Here is a 22,093-nt window from a genome sequence, read left to right on the forward strand (position 1 = left end):
TGAAAGCATTATATGAATAAATAAATTTAATTTTAAAAGAAACAAATTTTATTGTTGCCTTACATTTACGTCTTTTTATTAATTAATTTATGATTACATTCAAGATGTAATGCAGCTTATTCATTTATTTACTGCTCTAAAGGAACGCATACCGCAACGGTCATTTTCGCCATATTGAAGTGGAAACATGGAGTAATTTTACGCAAACGATATTGAAGAAATTGCGTATATGTTGTGATGCATTTTACAATATAAACATAACTGAGTTTCAATTACACTTTGGTGATGTTCGCTAATTTGGTAACTTGTGTTGCCGGTGATGATATACTGAACTGAGACGCGGTCACGTACAACGGGCTTCATAAGAAGGCTCAAGTTCATCCAGAGAGCAAGGGAGAGGGTATGGTCCTGCGAGCACTGCGAGGTCGAATCACAAATGAGATTCGAACTCGAAGAATTGCTCGTCTGAAATGGCAGCGGGCGGGCTCATCGCTCGTACCATCAGTCAGTAACCAAGAGCCAACAGTGTGGGCAGGCCCGCCACTAGGTGGATCAAGAACATAGTCAAGGTCGCGGGAAGTCCTTGAACCTGGAACTTAACCAGTCATGGAGGCGATCTTTTTTAAGTGTTAATATTTTGGTTGAGTCTAGCTAAACACTAGTTTTTCTTACTGGCCTCTCACTGCTGGTCATAAGAGGCGCGAGTTTGAGGTGACAGGGCATATATCATGGATGCACAGATCGCGGCCCGCCGTTCGAATACTGGTGGCCCGCCGACAGCAAAAATAATACTCTCGTACATTCGAAAAATATTTAATTCTATTCCTTTATTATTATAAATTCTTTATTGTCTTTAATTACCTATATTTCTGGCGGCCGGCCCGCCATCAGTTCATGATTTGCCCGAGTGGCCCCTAGTCTTAATAAGTCTGTGCAACCATGGCGTAGAGTTTGTCTAGGACCTGTTTTAAAGTAGTGAAACTAGAGGGCTATATCACCGGATTGAGAGGTCGCCAAGCTGTTAGATAACTTACATCATACTATCTTATAATATCAAAACATTTACATTATTTTTAAAAGTACCTATGAAGTAAAAAAATGTATTATATATGTTTATAAAATTGTGTAAGTTGTAGGATGTTGGTATTCGCTTTGTGGTCGCAATACATGTTTATTTAATGTTACGTATATTTTACATAACAGATACAAAATTTTACTTCGAGTAGTTTTAATTTAAATTCAATTAATAAATGTATAAACTAACTGTTTTTACTTTAAGTTTTTAACACTAAACTTCACTACAGTTATAAATTTACAGGAAATCAATATCAGGTAAGTAGGGGGTCTGCCCAACACGGAAAAACATGGCAAGGGGTTCTACAACACAATTTAAATTTGGGGAACTCTGCAATAGACATTTAAAAATTATATACACTTTTATAGTATTACTAGCTATTCCCGCAAACGTTGTTTTGCAAAAAAACAAGGTTTTAATTGACAAAAAAAATAAGGGTTGATCGTAGAGGGGTGAAAATTTATAGTTGTATGTATTCTTGTATTTGTATCATAAAAAAATAAAAAAAAATTTTCGTTAAAAAAAAAAAAAATTAAGTGTGAACAACCTTTATCACTTAGGGGTATAGAAAATAGATAGTAGCCGATTCTCAGACCTATTGAATACGCATATTAAATTTGGTAAAAATCAGTCAAGCCGTTTCAGAGGAGTTCAAGTTCGAACACCGTGACACGAGAATTTTATATATATTATTAGATTTAACTCGTGCTTTATAAATTCACACTAAGACATCACAAGAGAGTTCATTGTAACACCATCAACAATTTCCCACAAAAGAGTTTTTAATATCAAGGGATTCTAAAGAAAGGTATAACAAGGCTGCGTTCATTTTCAGCGCTCATCACGAGTACTGCAGCATTTTCCTCATATTTCTCGTTGTTCTTAAGCACGCACAAGGTTATCGTATAAAAGTCGGCGCGACCGCATTGTATAATCCCGTAATACTTAAAAAAACATATTATTGTAAAATGGACACGTATTTTATTAACACATGATCGTAAAAAAATAATTGACGAATGCTTGTAAATCTTAACGATTGCTATAAATATCTTAACACAGATACACACACATATATATCTATATGTGTGTGTGTGTGTGTGTGTGTGTTTATATACTAAGAAATATTTACAATTTAAGGCAATTTTCAAAACATCTGAATGGGTAAATTAAGGACAGCATTTAGTACATTTCTTTTACTATACATTTTAAAATATTTAAAGAAATCAATTAATTTAATTAATAGATTACACATTAACGTTCATATATATAATATTATGAGTAATAAATAAGTGAAAAATTGTTTTTAATCTAGATTTTTATCTTGAATTTCTTCAACCATGACGGTGTTCCATAATACGGACTATACAAGCGATAATATACCTCACAAGAGCGCGCGTCGCGTCGGCCGACGTAAATAAACAAAGCGGTGCGGCGCGCGCGCCGGACGCCGGTTTTCCCGCCGCACGGAAACATTTTCCTTATTATTTATGAATCAATTACCAGAGTTTCCAAAATAGATAATCCCATTACATTCTGTTTATCTCATTTAATGTGTTACTTGTAAACATATTATATTAAAGGTCAATTTGAAAAGTTTATCTCTCGATCTTTTTACAGATTACAACTTGTTTACGTTAGTGTCTGTTTTTACATGTCTGACAAATCTTAAATCGAGACTTGAATTTACGTGATATTTTTAAATTTACATTAATGGGTTTACAAAAAGAAAATTTGTAACGGAATGAGTAATTATTTTTTTTATTTTGAGGTTATTATTTTCTTGTTACATTTAAAGTGTACCTAAATAGATAAATAAAAAATTACAAATGTAATGTTCAAATAGAAACAGATAAGAAATTATTTATTTTCAACGACACCTACTGAGCTGTCGGTTGTCGATAACAATTTAATACAGACGCAAGTGTCATCGCTTCGTGCTGATTAGAAGTTCACAAGAATGTTTTTGTTGTCACTGTGATTAAAGGCCGTAACTCACTCGCAGCAAGAAAATGTTTATTGTTGATCTATTGACGTGATAGAAATTAAACAGCCATTATTATGTATCCGATGTTAGGTGACAGCTGGCTCATTAAAGAATTTTATTCAAAGAATTTGGTACAATATATCCAGAGCAGTGTTTCCCAGCGTGAGGCCCACACAAGGAAGCAATTTGATTGATATAGGGGCGTAATTCGAAAGTAGACTCAACACGAGTTCAATCCTTTCGCTTTAATAATAAAATATATGTTGCATAAGGGGGCGTAGTAATTGATGAAACGCTAAGGTAGCGCATGAACCATAAAAGGTTGAAAAATGCTGATCTAAAGTCTACTACTACAAAAGTAACTGTCCTCTGCCAGGTTAGTCATAATAAAGAGGTTGTACCTAAGCACCTTCGAGGTACCACCACTTCAAACCCGGTGTAGCTGTTAATATAAACAAATAAATATCATTTAGCTACTGTTTCTGCAAGATTACAAGAGTAAGCGTTCACCCACAAGATGAATACACGACCTTATGATAGATGAAGGCACCATCAAAACAATCTCATTCGACACATGGGGGAGCCTACGTCTAGTCGTGGACGTCCTAAGACTGATATGATATCAAAATAAACAAAGCCCATTCGAAATATTTCTTTATGTCTTGTACATTAATATATAAAAGTCGCAGTGAATAATGAGAAGTGTTTACCTATGACTGTGTGGTTGATGTGTTATCCGTCGACTCATTGCGGGCCGAGCGCTGACGAACCCTGGCCTTTCCGCGGGGCCGCGACAGATGAGCAACCAGCTCACGTGACTAGTTGCAAGCAACAAGATTTTTTTCCTTTTAAAATGTCACCTTCAAATAAATAAATAATTATACGTATATGAAGCACTCGTCGCGTTGATAATCTCGAGTGTTGAACACCAACGGTGGACTTGGCGCAGGAAGAACCCTCCATCAGGAGTACTGACGATATAGCAAAGACAAAGACGCGGCCAGCGCAGGATCGGTCATCATGGCGATCTTTGGTGGTGGCTGACGTAATGATGTACTCGTCACCATGAATTATATACCAAAGATGGAAGTTATCGACCAAGTGGTGATATTATTTTAAATTTATAAACACTGCGGTCACAAAGACGACTTCCGATATTTTTGCAATTTCGCGAGAGTGAGACAGCAGCACGTGCGTCTCGTTGCTCCATATGCAATCAACAATTTTCCTCAAGCTCCAGGACGGTGCGCGGGACACGCGTGCCCGTGTATATCTGAGGCAGCGCGCGCCGGCGGGCGTCAGTCGCCGCCATGCACCCGCGCGGCTGCCTGCTCGCGTTCGCGCTCGTCGCTGCGCTCGCGCATGCGCACGTCCACACACAAGGTCAGTCAACTGCCTCCGCCTCCCCTCCGGAACTCAGTAAACTCACTGCGCAACAATAAGCCCAAACAAGTTCAACATTCGTTGAGGAGGCAATATAAAAAACGACTTAGTATTCCTAGAAACATCCCATTATTAATAATATACGAATCAATGAACAACCGCCGGGAGATGAAGAAGCTGAATCGTTCATTCAATTCAAATTCAAATGCCGACTTGAATTTGAAAGCCATCAGTGATGTTTTGCGTTTCGGTTGAATTTAAGGAATAGACGCATGATGCGTATTCTGGTGATCTCGCTTTTAAAAACGAAAGTATAGAAAACGATACATAAATATTTTGACATTAAAACATGTTACATTTCTATTTATAATAACTTGATAAGAGTAACTATTTACTATAATCGCATTACGCTAAATATATAGTTATTGCTAGTTAAATGCCTTAAAGTGGCCGCTGGTTATTCATAGTCAATATTAAAGAGTATGCTTTACAACGTAATATTGGCAAGGAAGAATTTACCCACGAAAAGAGTGTTCGACTCCATTGATTATTCTTCTCAGATTTTAAAGGACTGTATTAAATCCAGTGGAGAATATTATATCAATTTATAAACCAACACACTTTACATTTATATATATATTTACGCCTACGAAAACAAAAAAAACAAAGGCGTTATCAGCAACGCTTGGATGTGTTAAGATTTGTGCATTCAATATGACCGCGAACTCGTACAGAGAACTGAATATATCTGACAAGTGATCAGATTACGCGGGGCAGTATTTGTGAAATGATATCGCGGATATACATCGACATTACTTTGTTTTGAAAGTTAATGTAAAATCTTCGTCACAAGTACTATGTACCGAATTTTTATGTTAATCAATACAAAAACTATGACAATAAAAAAGGCGCCTTGAACCGATGACTTCGAAATCCCCTAATAAATTCGAAGTCAGTGACTTGTCCATATTAATATTATATTATGTTCACCACTTTAAGTATTCAGAATTCCTATATGTGAAGAAGAAAAGAGAAATTCTCATGACACGGCTTCCATCTCACGCGCTGAGCCGCTTACGAACGCTAGTATTTCTATGGAGATTTTCAAAGAAAACAAATGAAAGTAGATTCATGTCCATTCTTCTGTCTATATATATATATATATTCTTTCATTTAACAGCATGTTCATCGCCGGGTAAAGAAGAGCCCGTGGTGGCGACCCCGTCGGGCTGCATCCGGGGCTCCACGATGCAGTCGCGGCGGGGACGCGCCTTCGAAGCGTACCGCGGCATCCGGTACGCGCAGCCGCCCGTCGGACCCCTCAGGTTCCAGGTACATAAAACAATTATCCGGTAATAGCGCAACAAGCACGTGCGATACGAGAACTTCCATCAAAACTAATGCAGCTGACACAGGAGTCTGTGGTCAGCGAACCCGGGGAGGCTAAACACGAGTTGGATTCGTGTTGCTGTGGCACACCAGAGATGCCTGGGGAGGTCTAGCTTCCCTCCGAATGTACTGAATACCTTAGTGCTTCTCCAAGATACTGAGGATGAACCCAAAAAAGAAGGAATCTTTCACAGTCTTGTTTTCCCGTGTAAAGTACCGTGCTACGCTTAGGTTAAACTCATGTCGAGTCCACTTTCGAATTACCCTCCTGTGGGACGTGGGCCCCACGTCGGGAGACAACGGGGTAGAGTATCTTAAGCAAACCCAGAAAGTTTCTTTGCAAAAGCAAAATGACGCTTGCTGGACAAACAGCATTGTATCTTCAATACCTCTCAATATTTTATCTTGCGCTCCTGAATTCGGTCAAAACAAAAGAAAAAAATTATAAATAAATCTAAATTCGGATGATGCTTTAAGAGCCGCAACAACAAGGACATCATCCGTCAATACTTTGTTCCTCCTCCTGTCTCCTCCTGTGTGTGTGACGTCACTGCGACCTTGGTCCCTGCCGCAGCCCCCGCAGCTGATCGAGCAGTACGCGAGGGAAGTGGACGCGCGTGACGAGGGCCCGGCGTGCCCGCTGCCCGCGCCGCCAGCCTACTTCGTCGACGAGGACTGCCTGCGCCTCAACGTCTACACGCCCCGCCACAACTGGTACCAACTTCATTCTAACACTTACAATTTTATTTAGATATTCATTTATTTACACTTTTTACATCTGTGTAAAGGCGAACTTAATGCCTTTAGATATTCTCTACCAGTCAACGCAAAATGGCGCACTTGCTATACATTGACTTATAAACACAAACTTAATTAGGAGGATAACCTAAATAGCTTTGGACTTCATAAAGAGACGAGCCAAGGGGATGATTGATAACAATGCTTTGAGCGCCAAACTCCAAAGTTTTGTGCATCGGAGGAAAGTGGCCAGTTTATCGACATTCTTTAGACTGCACTTTGGAGAGTCGGAGTTACACCAAATAATTCCCCCATCTCCTTTCTCTCATCGGACAACAAGACTAGACATAGATTTCTTTTAAATAAGCATGTAGCATCGTAGACATCGCTTAACATCAAGCTTTGCCTGGCACGTATATATATATTAGCTATATTCATAATTAATTAAAATTCTTGCGCGAATAGGACCCGAACCTTCCTAAGAGGCACCATGACAAAAGGAAGAAGGCTCCGCCGCGAATAATTTGAGTATATATCGGTTGTAACCGCAGCTCGCGGCCGCTGCCGGTTGTGATTTACATCCACCCGGGCGGGTTCTACGCGTTCACGGGGCGCAGCGACGTGGCCGGCCCGCACTACCTGCTGGACCGCGACGTCGTGCTGGTCACCATCAACTACCGCCTCGGCACGCTCGGTGAGCAACCCTGCTGTATTCAACACATACATCGTAACATGAACTAGATATATGAACAAGTGTCCGTCCGCAATTCGTTGAGGCAAAGCGACAACAACATATCGCAGTGCACAGTGCAGCGCAGCACACCATACAACCTGTATCGTCCATATAAATTTTGAGTTACAATCGTCAGGGTTCCTGAGCACGGGCGACGCGCTGGCGCCCGGGAACAACGGGTTCAAAGATCAGGTGGCGGCGCTGCGTTGGGTGCGCCGTAACATCGCTGCGTTCGGCGGCGACCCCAACCTGGTCACCATCACCGGCTACAGCGCCGGCGCCAACAGCGTCATGTTGCACATGATTTCTCCAATGTCTAAAGGTGATCACCTTTATATTTGTCTCTTATATGTTGGCTCCTCGCAACACCACTACAATAGCCCCCACAATCAACACGTCCACATATAGCCGCTTCCATAGTGTTACTGCTTCAACAGCAGATTCAAAACCGCAACACCGACACCAGTTGCAAAACGCAAAGAGCATTGGGTAAAGTGTGTATATCGACTCCGGAATGTTCCGGATTCTAACACTGTGTTACTTAATAACATCATCACTGAGCGGCTAAACTAAACAGTGTGCGTATAACAGATGTGCGCGCGTGATGTACAAATAAACACTATTGACATATGTTCGGAAGAGATTAATGTTTTTGGTCCACGGGCTTTTACAGCTGAAATGAAATTGAGCTTGCAGAGCTATACTAAACAAAAATAAACCAGATACATGGTCGTTACATGACGAGTACACTAAAAATTGTACAGAAACTGTTTAGTATGGGGGCAGATAAAAGTTAGGGTCGATTGCATGAATGGTGAGTCTACTCTACTGTCGATGGGGGCCGTAACCCCCTTTTATCTCTGCCCGCCCTCGCTGAGGTTGGAGCGAATTGCATGACAAATTGGACGATTGTTCAAAGAAAGTCGACTTCGATCAAAGCGTGACTTCGGTCGTGCCCCGCGGCTCAACAGTTGTGCATTAAGTGCTTAGTTTCTAGTGTGCAACAATTTATCAAAATTACAAGCCGCCATTGAGACGTTATAAGTTCTAGAAAGCTGAAAAATTAAAAGATATAAGGGGTAAAAACTCAGGTAGATTATAAAACAAATGCCTTACAGGTCTGTTCCACCGCGCAATATCCATGAGTGGCTCGCCCATCATTCCAACACCCACACCCACGGACCTTCTACCCCTAGCGAAGCGGCAGGCGGAACTGGTGAATTGTCCCACCACCCCCAACAAAGCCATGGTGGATTGTCTCAAGACGACGCCCTGGAAAGAACTTGGGGACTCTTTGGATGGTTTTTACGTAAGTGTCATACGAGGCAACGCTTGTTAATAAAAAAAAGAAGGTAGCAGAAAACGACGTGGGTAGCCCTTCCACCAGGTGGATTGACGACACAGGTAAAGTTGCGGGAAGTCCAAGGATGCAAGCAATGCTTAATCGAGACGACCTTTGGGAGAGGCATATGTTTTGCGGTGAGTGCCCATCGATGAGTTTAGATCGATGATGATGAAGCGAAAAGAGCCCGCTCCGTTTAATATTCTCTGTCGACTTTTCAATTTATATTTTCTTTCTCCGCCGAGCATGTTCAGGTACTAACTTTGTGTTCTATCACAGGCCGCTGTAATTTCTCTGGAATGTTCCCTCGTTCCTTTGCCCTTTTGAAGGTACCCAATTTAATTTACAATTCTTTCCAATTATAGTTCTGTCTCAATTGTTCACAGAGATGTAATATGACTTATTTTGAGCCCTTTATTCCCACGCGGTTAATGAATGTTTGAACGAAGGGGCCGTAGGTTGTCTACACTGGTTGATCACAAATTTACTAAAGTCACGGCACGCTTGGCAGGAGTTCGGCTCCGATCCTGTGCTAATCTGGAAGCCGGTGCGGGAGGTGGACGTGGGGCAGGAGCGCTTCTTGGCCGTGGAGCCCGCCGACGCCATCCGCGCGGGCCACATGCACGCCGTGCCGCTCATCGTCAGCCAGACGCGCGACGAGTTCTTCTGGAAGGCATTCAGTGAGTCCTCAGAACAGTGAACCGGTTCAATATTGTAAATGAATTTTCTGACGACGTCATACGCCGTAAGCAGGGGCGAGCAATCTCGTCCCTGAATCGACTGCAATGCGTTGACCCGCCCCGTATCGCCGACAGCAATACTGAATAACGAGACGCTGATGAACCGCATGAACGAGGACTGGGAGCACATCGCGCCCATCTCGCTGCAGTTGCCGCGCGAGGCAGCGGCGCCCAAGGTCAACCGGCTGCGTGAGGCCTACTTCGGACAAAGGAGGCTCAGAAACGACTCGGCCACGGCCAGGGACCTGGGCAACCTGTACGGAGACGCCATCATAGGCTTCCCGATTCACATGTAAGTGGCCGAGACAAAAATGATCTCTGTACATTGTTGTCGTAGAATTTAAGTGGTTGCCTTGTTTGAATATGCTGACGTGATGCTTCAGGATGGCCAACCTGATGTGCCGGCACTCCCCGCAGCGCGTGTGGTACTACGAGTTCGCGTACGTGGGCGCGCACAGCCACTACGAGGACCCCAACACCCAGAGGGCCGTAGGTAAGCGCGCGCGACGGCAACTGGCTCGACTCATGTGCGGAATGATTAAGAGGCTGACACAAAGTTTCCAAACGAATACGTCTCATACACTCAGCGAGGGCGAGTAGAACACTTCTATACTTGGTATGGTAATAATACCCAAGAACGACTTAATAAACTCGAGCGCCTCCAGAATATTTGGATTAGGTTCATATTTGGTCCGCGCAGATATGACAATGTTTCTTATTTTCGTAATAAGCTCAAGTGGCTGCCGAATCGACTTCGCCGGAATGTCCGCATCCTTTCCCTTCTCTGTAGTATTTTGTTCAACGCGCTCACTCCTTCTTACCTCCAATCTAGATTTCTTTTCTTACACGACTCACATGATGCGTTGCTTAGATCATCAGAGAACTTAAAGTTGACTATGCCTGCTCATTCTACTATGTTTATAGAGAAATCTTTTAATGTCGTCGCTGTCAGGTTATGGAATGAGCTGCCAGAACCGCGCTAAATCGCTGTCAGCATTGAAAAAGATGGTAAAAGAGCACTTCCTTGGCGTCTAAAATAGGAATTTTGTGTAGCATTTGTTATATATCCGTGTTTAGGTAATAAAATTTAAACGTAAATATATTTAAATACACACGTATATGTGCATACATGTATGTGTGTGTTTGTATTTGTATGTATTTACACCCATAACTACCCTCTCTTTCATGTTCCATTTCCATTCAAAGGTTGCCTGGTAGATATCGCCTCGAGAGATAAGACCGCCTCTTGGACGTCCACATAAATTGTTTTTTTTTTTAAATGTTTATCTATGGAAAAAAATAAAATAAAATTTTATTATTTGGAAACGAACTAGTGCTTGAGCATCATGGCTCGGACACACGCTAATACTTTAATGTTAACAACGTGTATTTTATCATTGATTCCTCTTACCCCCTGCCTTATGCCTTGTGTTGGTTAAATTATAATTTAATATTTTAACGTAGTAACAACAAAACGTTGGTTAGCAAGGAAACATCCAGTTTATATTCCTGCAAGTTAGACTTATATTGTCCGCAGCTGCGGCTCATCACGACGACCTGATATACCTGCTCTCGATGAGCTACCGCTTCCCCTTCTTGGGCACGGAGGGTCGGGACGAAAGCCTCGTCGACCGCATGACCGGCATCTGGTACACCTTCGCCAAGCACGGGTAAGCTAGCTACGACCACATAATATACCTGTTGTCGCTGAGGTACCGACACATCCTTCAAGCTGAAGCTACAGGAGTTCCAAACGAGCCTTGAGCTGTGAAGAACCCGCAACAAAGTTAGACGCTTTCTTTTTTTTTGTTGAGATTTCTTTGACAATATCCTCAACATTACATTAGAGCAATTCATTTCTACGTTAAGTGGGTAACTCCCACACTAGTTGGACCGATGACATAATCAAAGATACGAGAAGGAGGTGAGACATTGTGATGGATAAAATATAGTTTAGAAGAAATTGTAAAGGAAGTAAGCAGAATACGGAATAAACATTCAATAAAAAATTAATTCCCTGTCTAAATAGACGAGACGAATGAGAGGTCCAAAAAGGGAGTCATAAAAAATCGTCGTTAAAGTCTATAAGGTCATAGCTAAAGTCGCTGGTCGCGGGCAGCACAGGACCAGTTGTCATGGCGTCCTTTGGGGGTGAGGGGTGGGGGGCTTGCCTTGTAGTGGGCATTTGTCGGTTGACTCTAAAATTCGTTACGTGATAATTTAGAGACATTTCATGGGTGTGCAATTTAATAACTCCACAGCGACCCCAACCCGCGCGGGCACGACGCGCTGCCGGAGCTGGAAGGCCTGCAGTGGCCCGCCATGACCGCGGACAGGCGGACCTACCTGCGGATAGACAACGACTTCTCCCTCGGCACCAACCTGAAGGAAGACAGGCTCAAACTGTGGGAGGAGCTTTATCCCATCCAATATTAGCCAAACATCGACCTTTTAAACGTATATTTTAAGAAAAACAAATTACAATACTTGTTGAACATCGATCAATGACAGGCTGCAAATGTCCAAATTATCTAATCTAATGGAGATTTGTTTTAGATATGTAAACACAGCTTTATAGTTAAGAAAAGCATTAAAAATTATTACTCTCATAATTATACCAAGATTCAATCAATTGAATTTTCTATTTATATTGTAATTGCCAAAATAAACTTTATTCTTTAAGGAACAAAGCATTATATTATTTACACTGCGATAAAAATGAAATTCTATTCTCGCATGAAACAATTTTTAAGTAAAAAAGTAAGTCTTTTGTAACTATGTCCAGTTTTTAAGATTACGTTTCGTGCGACCACTTCCTCGTCGATATTCCATACTGCCATCCTCAAGTTGTGCGCCAGTATCTGTGCATCATATCGATGAACCTTCCGATCGCATCTCGAGTCTCGTCCGTGCAATACACGCACGTGTTAGTTCGTGTGACGTGATATTGCTACCACCGCATGATGGACTCTGTTATACCGCACGAGGATATCTGTAGTTCGACGAACAACGATGACCGCCATGCTGTTTAGCTCCTAAACCTCGTGGATGGTGAGAGTCCATGAACCTGTCTCTGTACCGTAGTCTTGGCTAATGAGAACTTGTAGGAAGTACGCTGTAATCGACACATACGATGGTCCTCATACAAAGGCCTATTATTGGATTTTCGCTGTGAACTTAAGTCACCGACTTAGATCGAATAATGGCTCGTTTGAAATGGCAGCGGGCGACGTACATAGCTCACTGTCGAAGCCAAAGGTACTCGTGTGCACTCGGTACTCGAGTAGAACACGAGCCAGTAGACGCGAGGTGGGTAAACCCCGTCAACACAAACCAACTGGACCAACGAGATAATCAATGTTGAAGTCGCGGGACACGGATAGTGCAGGACAGGTCGTTGCGGCGATGTTTTGGATAGACTATGCCTTTTTTTTCTATGGTCCCGCTATTGGGGACCTCTTGTACCCCTAACTTGGTGGATTAGGGACTTTTATTACAAGTAAGAAAGGGACTAATATATAGCTTTTTCCGCTATGAGTAATGTTACACACATTAGTGCCAAACACCGAGTGACTACTTTCACTCCTACTGCTACTGCTACCGCTACTGCTACTGCTACCGTTACTGCTACTGCTACTGCTACTGCTACTGCTACTACTACGTTCACTCGGCATTTGGCATTAATGGGTGTAACATTACTCCTGAGGATGCCCCGTGGAGGGGTGAAACATGTGTTGAGTGATTTAACGGTGGTAGTTGTGTAATTTGCATTGTTTGCCGCATGAGCATTTATCAGCGGGCTGGCGGGCGGTGCACTTTATTGATCGACTACTAACGCCTGAATCCATTAGAGACTTTAATTACATTTAAAAATTTTTGTTTTTTTACTTTTATTGCCGTTCTCTTCTTTCAGCCATATTATCAAACATTCCTTTCTTTTATTCTACAATTTAATCTGTCTTTCTCAACTATTCTGTTCCTTTCATCCGTCCTCAAACACTGCAGTTATATCTATTTCTATTTACAGCTTATCACAGGATTTTATTTTGATTTACTTTATTCTGTTCAGTGTATATCACAATTTTGTTTTATGCTATTTTTACTTTCAGTAACTTTATTCAGATTTAAGATTTAGATTTAAAATGTTTTATTGCCTATCTATATTTTTTTTCTACTAATTAAATATTTTGTCACTTCTCTGAAGAATTTGAGGACGGACTCTCTCCCTTACTTTTCCTTCATAATGGCGGCAAGTGTTGCCTCCTCTATCTTTGTACCTGTCCGGCATTCGGTCCATCGGCTGATATGAATGAATGTAATAACCGAAATAATCTAAAGCATCCAGGATCTACGACAACATATTCAGACGGTAATGTCGTTCCAGCCCATGGACGCCTATTGCAAGGCATAGATCTAATAAAGGTATTTATAGCAGGATATACCAAAATAACAAAGCTTTTCCACATAGCCCCTGTTATTGGATACCTGTTGTACACTTCTACCTGGCTTTGGACGAGGCTTTACATTTGTAATAATTCTTTTATCGATACACTCGTCTATCATACGTCATAAGATCTCTCTTCCATCATCATTCATACTACAATTCTCTGACATTCTTCTCCAAGCCATGTATCTTCCATGCATCGCCTCTCTTCTTTTGCCTCGCTCCTCAGTTATTACGCATACTGTTAATATATATATATACATCACAGTTTTTTTGCTTTTAATTTTATTAATATAATAGTGTTTATTTGCTTATTTTATAATTGTTATCACATTTTTTCACAGCAACTTTTTAAATTTATGACATTATTTCTATTTTTTTGGTATTTTATTATAATCTTCATATTCTATTTACAATTTTAGTTTTACTTTTATTTTCATTTTCTCCTGTTTTTAGATGCTCAACTTGTTTCAATATTCGGTACTGTTTCTTTTAATCGCGTTTTCACTCTTTAAAATATTCAGAGAAATTACTTATTTTAATTAATAGATTACACATTAACGTTCATAAATATAATTATGAGTAATTAATAAGTAAAAAATTGTTTTTAATCTAGATTTTTATCTTGAATTTTTTAAACCATGACGGTGTTCCATAATATGGACTATGCAAGTGATAATATACATCGCAAGGAACGCGCGTCGCGTCGGCCGACGTAAGTAAACAAACCGGACGCCGGTTTTCCCGCCGCACGGAAACGTTTTCCTTATTTTTTATGAATCTGTAGGAGTGGTCTTAGTACTATAGCTTCTTTTTCTTCGGTAGCTCTACTTGTTCTTCTGTAGCTTCTTGTTAATGTTGACCGCACCTCCGCTAGCAGTTATAATGAGCGCGGAGACTCTCAAAAGCGCGATGCAAACTTTTGTTGCGTCTACTGTGGCGCCATCTGTCATTTATCCGTGTCATTGCCGCCGCCGCCGCGATGCGATCGATATTGCGAGTTGTTTTTCTACTGCACTTTTGTCCACCCATACTGGACGAGTCGGTGTGAAATACGGTTTCTTTTTATTTTTTATTCTATTTTTACAGGCTTATAACTTTTGGCAGCAATTCTGTTAGGATAACTGGGTTTAATAGAACCAGATTGTATCCTAAAACCCACATCATGGCAATTATATGATGTTACGATCAACAGTTACTATTTTTATAGGAACTTTACCCAACATATGATCAATAACTCATCTGTGATAGAGTGACCAAAGACTGACAAGCATATCCTGAAAAATAGCATAATGTAACGAAATAAATGCTTTCATATGTACATTAATATCTAATGAGTTAATTTGAGAAATGGACCACAACTAAAGAAGGCAGTTGTAAATTTATAATATTAAAAAAGGACAGCTTAAATGGTCGATTAGTCTAAGTATATATATAAATATAAGTATAAATATAAATGCCTACTTGCGAAAAGATATTTTGAATTTGAGTTTTCAATAATGTCAAAACCCTATGGAATTTTTGATATTGTTAATACAATACAAATAATTCTATTAAGATGAGTGACGAGTTTCTTCCGTAGTGACCTCGACTTACCCAAGCTGAAGGGCTTACAGTGGCCGCGACCCCGGGGAAGCGCTCGTACCCAGGGTCACGCAGATTTCGTTCGGAGGTCAAGGCCAACCTTAAGGACAACCGGCTCAGGTTTAAGGATAAACTTTTATTGAGAAATGAGTTAAAATTATTGAAATAATTAACTATCACCATTCGTACAATTGGTAATTATTAATCGGTTTTTATTTAGTTAACATACACATTGCTAACGAGTTAGTCTAATGATGAATAATCATTTTTCATTTTTATATTAAATAAACATTGTATCAATATGCTAGGACTAAAGACAATTGAAATTAGCACCATCTAGCGGTTAGATATGAAAGTTAGTAAAATTAAAACTAAAACTGTTTAACAGATGGCGCTCATTGATGCTGAAACTAGTTACTGCTAGATATTTTTGATTTGATAATTACATATCATTAAAATTACTTATAGGTTTTACCTGTTGCGAGGCGATAAATATTTAATTGCAGATTACAACAACATGAAAGGTTGTTTATTGTAGAAAGTTACAGATCTGTTTTGGAGCACACAATATACACAATTAGAAATATACAAATAATATTAGCGCTGTAGTTAAAAGTATGTTGTATGTTGAAGTAATTTATTATTAACATAATTTGTACACATTTAATTATATATACACGTATTAGCATTGTGTATGTTAATTTCATATATTATTTTAAAAGATATTTAAAAAAAATCGGGTTATTATTTTATTACATTTTTGACAAAGCTGTTGTAAAACTTTGTTAACTTGTAATGCTGATATAAAAAAGTCTGTTAACTAGTTATATAATTTTACGACAGTTTTTTGAATTGAAATAAAGGTAAAAATGCATAACTCATTATTTCTAAAACCTTTACTTTTTGGAAAACGTATCTATTATATTATATATAATATATTAATAGACAGCAATTTATCTTTACATTCAACTATTTAAAGGGGTGTTTCTCAACTTTTTTTTTACCATGCCCTACGTTAGCCTTTTTAAAATTCTTATGCCCTCTTATGTAACATATATATAATTTTTATATTAAAGCTAAAGGGTATGTGTAACCCTGTGTTTTGGGTCCATTTTAGAATTCCGTCCTTAACAATCAAATTGCACTTACGTGGGGCGTGGGCCCCACGTTGGAAGACACTTAATGTACACAGTAGTTTACACCTATAACCAATCTCCTGTATAATGACAGGTCATAAAGATCTCAAAACGAACTATGTTCCCGACGAGATATTGAACGCAAATGTAGTTCTTTACTTTTATTTATAAAAAGCATTAAACTAAATATTTATAATTAATATAGCATTGAATATGTATAGTATTGAAGAAACGCAACCTTCTTCGCTAATTATCCTGTCCACTGCTGTCCACTAGTGGGCCGAGTGACGTGCTGTACGTAGCGTGATGCTCTCGAGCCTTTTAATTACTTACCGAGTTAATTACACTCGAATGCACGGCGGAGAAAGTTTACAATTCGTAAGTCGAAAGTTTGGATTTTAAAAACTTTATATTTGTTGATGTCAATTCGTGAAATCACTAATCTCGCGATATGATAGCCTTATGAAAATTAATTGAATCGAAAAAAAATATATATTCATTTAATGAGTTTGCGAGTTGAGCTGCGATAGCGCAGTGGTTGTGGACTGAGACTTGCAAACGTAGATCGCGAGTTCGAATCGCGGGTCACGATGTCATATAATTGACACTGTGCGTGACTCATCTCGGCTTCTCCTTGTGGATCTCTTAACTCCTGATTCGACCGACGATTCCTGGTGGTTTAAAAAAAAGTCTTTTGTTAATGTACTAAAGACTTTTTTTAAGATATTGTATGAAATCGTAATATAAACCCACTAATCAATTCATTGATCCTTCCGTAGCTGTTGGCTTGTTCAATAAATAATAAATTAAAATACGGTCGTGACACTAGAAGTCGTGATGGGTACATAAATACTTTCATACATACAGATATACAACTATACACAATTATATATATATATATATATATATATATATATATATATACATATATTGATTTATCTATTACTTGTCTTCTATCTATATATATAAGAATGAATGTAAGTATGTCCTTTATAGAATAATAAACTATGCATTTGATCATGTGATGATCTTTAGTAAAGTTGCTGTGCATGAGCCCCGGAAGGTTTCTAATTTAGTTTGGACAATTTTCGATAGATGGCGTCACTGTCATTTCATATATTGACGTGACAGTTCATGGTGATTTGAATTGAAACGAAAACTGCGAACGAATGATGAAGTTTCTAGTTACAGTTGGTATTTTATAAAATTGTAATTGTGTCTGCCACTTAGATATAAACAATTTAATGCGGATAAATTTTCATTCATTCATTTTTTATTTATTTATTTAACATTATAATATGCATAAAAAATATCACTGTTAGTCTATGAAATTTACCATAATTTAGCGGCGAGTTCCAAGTTATTTTTTGTTGAAAATATAATGTAGTTTCAAAACTTTCTTAAGTGGTTTTTGTATTAAACTGGCAGGCCTGTATCTCAGAGGTCAGTATTTAAAAGTAAACAACAAAATCTTGTTAATATCAATTCGGTAAAATAAATGGTCAATGCACCTAAAACCACTCGATGTAACGACATTCCATACCGTACTTTCATTTATTATTAAATTATTTATTAAATTTAATTACCCAATTTAAGTAGATCATTCACGGGCGATCGTCGATTTATAATAATTTCGATTTTTTTGCTTTAATACACAAAAATGCTGCTGTTATAGCAATTAACATTTCGTACGGTACCGCTGAAAGCTCATTAACTATAAAGGCTTACTGTGTTTCTACTAACCGGGATTTTAATAAAGCCTTCTGGTGGAAATGGGGCAATTCTTGTAATATATAATCATAAATGCTTGCCATGGAGCGCCTTCGCATGTGATCTGATAGCGCAGCGGCTTAGCAATCTGGTAATATAGCAAGTAGCACAAACCAAAGTTCTCTAGGGAGTTTTCAAACTAGGTTACGTAATGTTACGTAACTGCGGTTTGCCGTCTGAAGCTCGTGGAATCTGTATTTGCTAATAAGGTAATAGTGTAAAATCAAACAAAAAAAAATCATTATTGTTTACTGTAAGAGATAAAAGTCTCCCTGCGCGAAGGTCCTATCAACTTTAAGCTAGCAAAGGTTTAATAGTAAAACAGAGAGTGAATGTCGTCAGACTAATAAGAAAGACGCAAATACGATTTCTAGATACGCTTATCAAAAAAATTTTTAAGTGTATATGGTTTAAAAATTAAAACTAGCTTTACCAATAATAAAAAAGATACATATTAAGGCATTAAAAAAATCATTACATTCAATCCATTTATGTAGAGATATTATCATAAAGGTTTATTGAATAATTGGTGAAAAAAAAATTCGCAAAATTTCACAACAGAACGTATACGCCCGGGCCGAACTCATCTGAATTGAAATTTAATTAATGTGGAATATTTTTTAACTTTCGCAATACTGTGGTAGGTTTGGTGCCTGTTATTGGCATCTCCCATTCCAAGTCCCATGTTCGGTTCTTACCTGAAATAATTTTAGCAATAAATTACAAATCCTTCATGGGTGTACGCATGTACAATAAAGTTCCACATGCACGTCAATGTCTTAGTTTTAAAAATATATTATTAAATAAATCTTATCATACCATTCAAGAGTTTTTAATTGATCGAAACTTGTGGGACTTTGTTTGTTGACTCATTTACTTGGTCGATATTTAAATTTACATATGAAAAACTGTTAAATTTCGTTTAAAAGTACCACTGTTGAGTTTCTGGGTAGCTCTTCTTAACAGATCAACGTTGCACGCCGGTGGTAGCTTACTGCTTATAAAGTTAAAATAATCGACGTTTCAAAAGCGTATGGAAATGCCTATTCGAATAAAAATATATTGAATTTGTATTTCAATTTAATTTTAAACCTTACGATACGTGTCATCTTTCAGAACTTATCGAAGTGAACGAGAGGAAATAAATCGGTAATTAATATTGTCTTCATCGCTAGACAGAACTTTTATAATAACTGCGTAGTTCAAATGTAATAAACTCATTTAAAAAATAAATACCACAACAGTAGAAAGAAAGTACGCACCTTCTTAACAATGAATTCAATGTCATTGATATTTTAATAAAAGCTTTTATAAAGTACAGTATTGCAAAAAACTAGAAAGAGAGATAGGAAAATTACTGACTATTACTTAGTCAAACTTTCGCCGTTACACTAGCGCCCACAAGTGCACAGTTACGGCGTTTATCTATGTGTAAATATTACACGCGTGTGCATTGAAACAAATCGTTTGCGCAATGAACGTGTGGAAGTGTTACAGATGTGTCAAAAGATAAATCAAATCTCTCCGTTGGATCGACGACGGGTCTGGAGGCTACCGGGGTGGCCTGCCGACATCTTACATTTTTTATGAGATGCGACACTGATTTGTTGACGGTGAAACGTTTTATTAAAACTTAAAACCTCATAAAATAACATGTGATCTCTTGTTAGTATTGTACAACATTTTTGAGTGAAAGTAAAAAAGTGTCAAATGTAAACATGATGTTTACATGTCATTCTTTTCGGTTCAAACGTTTTTTAAAGTGCTAATTCATTTAAACTTATGTTAATAGCGCAAATTATATATTAAAATAAATCATATGCGCAATAAACGCGTGGGAATGATACAGATGTGTCAAAAGATAAACCAAATCTGTTTGTCCGATCAGCGACGGGCCCGGGTACTCGCTACCGGGGCGGCCTGCCGACACCTCGACCGTCGGGTGCCTTTTTCTTTCTACACCACATAGGCTCTGCAGTGCAGTACAGGTGTGGACTGAGAGCGCGCGCGACACTGATTAGTTGACGGTTAAACGTTCAGTTATAACATAACCGCCCGATAATTAAGTTAGAAGTGTAATCTCCTTTGTGCATGTTGTGAGACATTTCGAACGCGTGCGTTGATGTCTTTTGTATAAATGAAAAAAGTGTCAAATGTAAACATATCTTCTAGTTCGGTTCAACCGTTTTTTAAAAGTGCTTTTCCATCTATACTTACAAAACTTATATTATTTAGAAATTTTTTTAATTATTTAAACTTAAACTATGCAAAAGATAAATACGAAATACCGTATATAATACCAATATAATAAAAAATATTGAAAAAAATAATTTTACTTAATAGAACGAGGATATAATTTATAAAGGTTTTAATATATATTGCCCAAAAAGTAATAAGCCTGTCAGTCTGGGCTAAGTTTAAGTTTATATTAACTTTTACGTCGGTCTAGCCTGACTTAGGACTTGGTCAAAATTCAGCCGTATCGCTGCTAGATTTCATTACATGTTATCTAGGGAACAGCGATACAATTAGACCTATGTAACGCTAATTTAGACATAAAATAATCTTCTAGAACAATCTTCATAATTAGAAAATTTTAACTGATAACTGCGAGACATGATGAAGTTTAATAACAAATCTTTGTTTCTTTATCAATTTAACATTCACTTATACATTTACATTAACATATCTTATTATCTTATTACATTAACATACACTTATGTAATATCTCCGGTTCCGTCTCTAACCATGAAGATTCTAAAAGGAAAAATGTGCGAAATGTTCGTCGATATTTGTGTTTGTAGGCTTTAAATATTTTTAATTTGATTATAAAAATATACAACCTTTGTATTTGAAATAATATAGAAAGTGAAACAAGTTCATAATAAGAAAGTCGTTGTTTAAAAAATTGGAAAGAAAGTCGTCTATCGTAAATGTGTATTATTAAGCTACATAGCAAAAGAATTTATTTTATTCACAAATTATTCCAAATATTAGTATAGGAGTATTAGCCGTTACTTTTCGTAAAAATGTTCTTTGAAAAATATATAGAATAGATTTACTAGCGTATCATTAACGCTTGCATCCTTGACCTTAAGAGTGTGATTTCGCCATTAGTTTGGGATTAAATAATTACGTAGATATGGTTTTTTAAAACCTTCGCTTTGCGCAGTTTCGGAGAAAAAAATAAAAACAAAGACCCATTTTTTATTAAATAATAAATCGTACCGTAAGTAAAATATTATTATCATAAAACACAACATAATCTAGTTCAAAGATAGGTTTGCAAGGAGAAACTTATCGAACTGGTAGTATAACATTATCGAAATAGTTTTAAGTACTTAATAATATGAGCAATAAAAAGTAGATAGATATTACTTTTTTATTAATTAAACCTACGTCTGCCTCGAACTGTCATTTTGTAATAAAAAGATATATGTTTCCGATGTTACTGTACATGGTGATTAGAAATAAGAATAGAAGACTTAAAAAGGGGAATGTATAACAGCCATGGAGAACAATCATTAGTCAGAAAAAACGGCTTAAAGCTCTAACGTCTATTTTCAATCACCTTGTATAAAGTGATCATCGATATCATCGTGTCAGTTGATAGATTTCTAATCATCCTGTATAAAGAGAACACCCATGTTACGTCGAGCTATTTTTTCTGTTGTAATGCAACCGGTAGCAACTTTTATAGGAACAGATAGTAGCATTTTTCGGATACGGTGTGCATACATTAGTTGACAGCAAAAGAGCTATACCAGGGGTGACC

General features: G+C 38.1%; 1 protein-coding gene across 1 annotated transcript; it reads left to right on the forward strand.

The window, feature by feature from the left end:
* Positions 1 to 5,628: 5,628 nt before the first annotated feature.
* LOC137924716 (juvenile hormone esterase-like) lies at positions 5,629 to 11,825 on the forward strand. The gene is made up of 10 exons (XM_068768134.1): positions 5,629 to 5,774; positions 6,406 to 6,545; positions 7,121 to 7,263; positions 7,439 to 7,624; positions 8,421 to 8,611; positions 9,156 to 9,324; positions 9,460 to 9,676; positions 9,768 to 9,877; positions 10,922 to 11,054; positions 11,646 to 11,825. Exons 1-10 carry the CDS (start codon positions 5,691 to 5,693, stop codon positions 11,818 to 11,820), a joined length of 1,548 nt encoding a protein of 515 aa, XP_068624235.1. The 5' UTR covers positions 5,629 to 5,690; the 3' UTR covers positions 11,821 to 11,825.
* The last annotated feature ends 10,268 nt before the right edge of the window (positions 11,826 to 22,093 follow it).

Source organism: Battus philenor, unplaced genomic scaffold, assembly GCF_028537555.1.
Source record: "Battus philenor isolate CCGP_79_NKW_IND1 unplaced genomic scaffold, ilBatPhil1.0.hap1 SCAF_24, whole genome shotgun sequence".
Taxonomy (NCBI): domain Eukaryota; kingdom Metazoa; phylum Arthropoda; class Insecta; order Lepidoptera; family Papilionidae; genus Battus; species Battus philenor.

Coding starts and splice junctions, on each gene's coding strand:
- LOC137924716 (XM_068768134.1), top strand. CDS start 5,691: ATGCAGTCGCGGCGGGGACGCGCCTTCGAAGCGTACCGCGGCATCCGG. Junction 9,677..9,767: donor ATAGGCTTCCCGATTCACAT/GTAAGTGGCCGA, acceptor GTGATGCTTCAG/GATGGCCAACCTGATGTGCC. Junction 11,055..11,645: donor TACACCTTCGCCAAGCACGG/GTAAGCTAGCTA, acceptor ATAACTCCACAG/CGACCCCAACCCGCGCGGGC.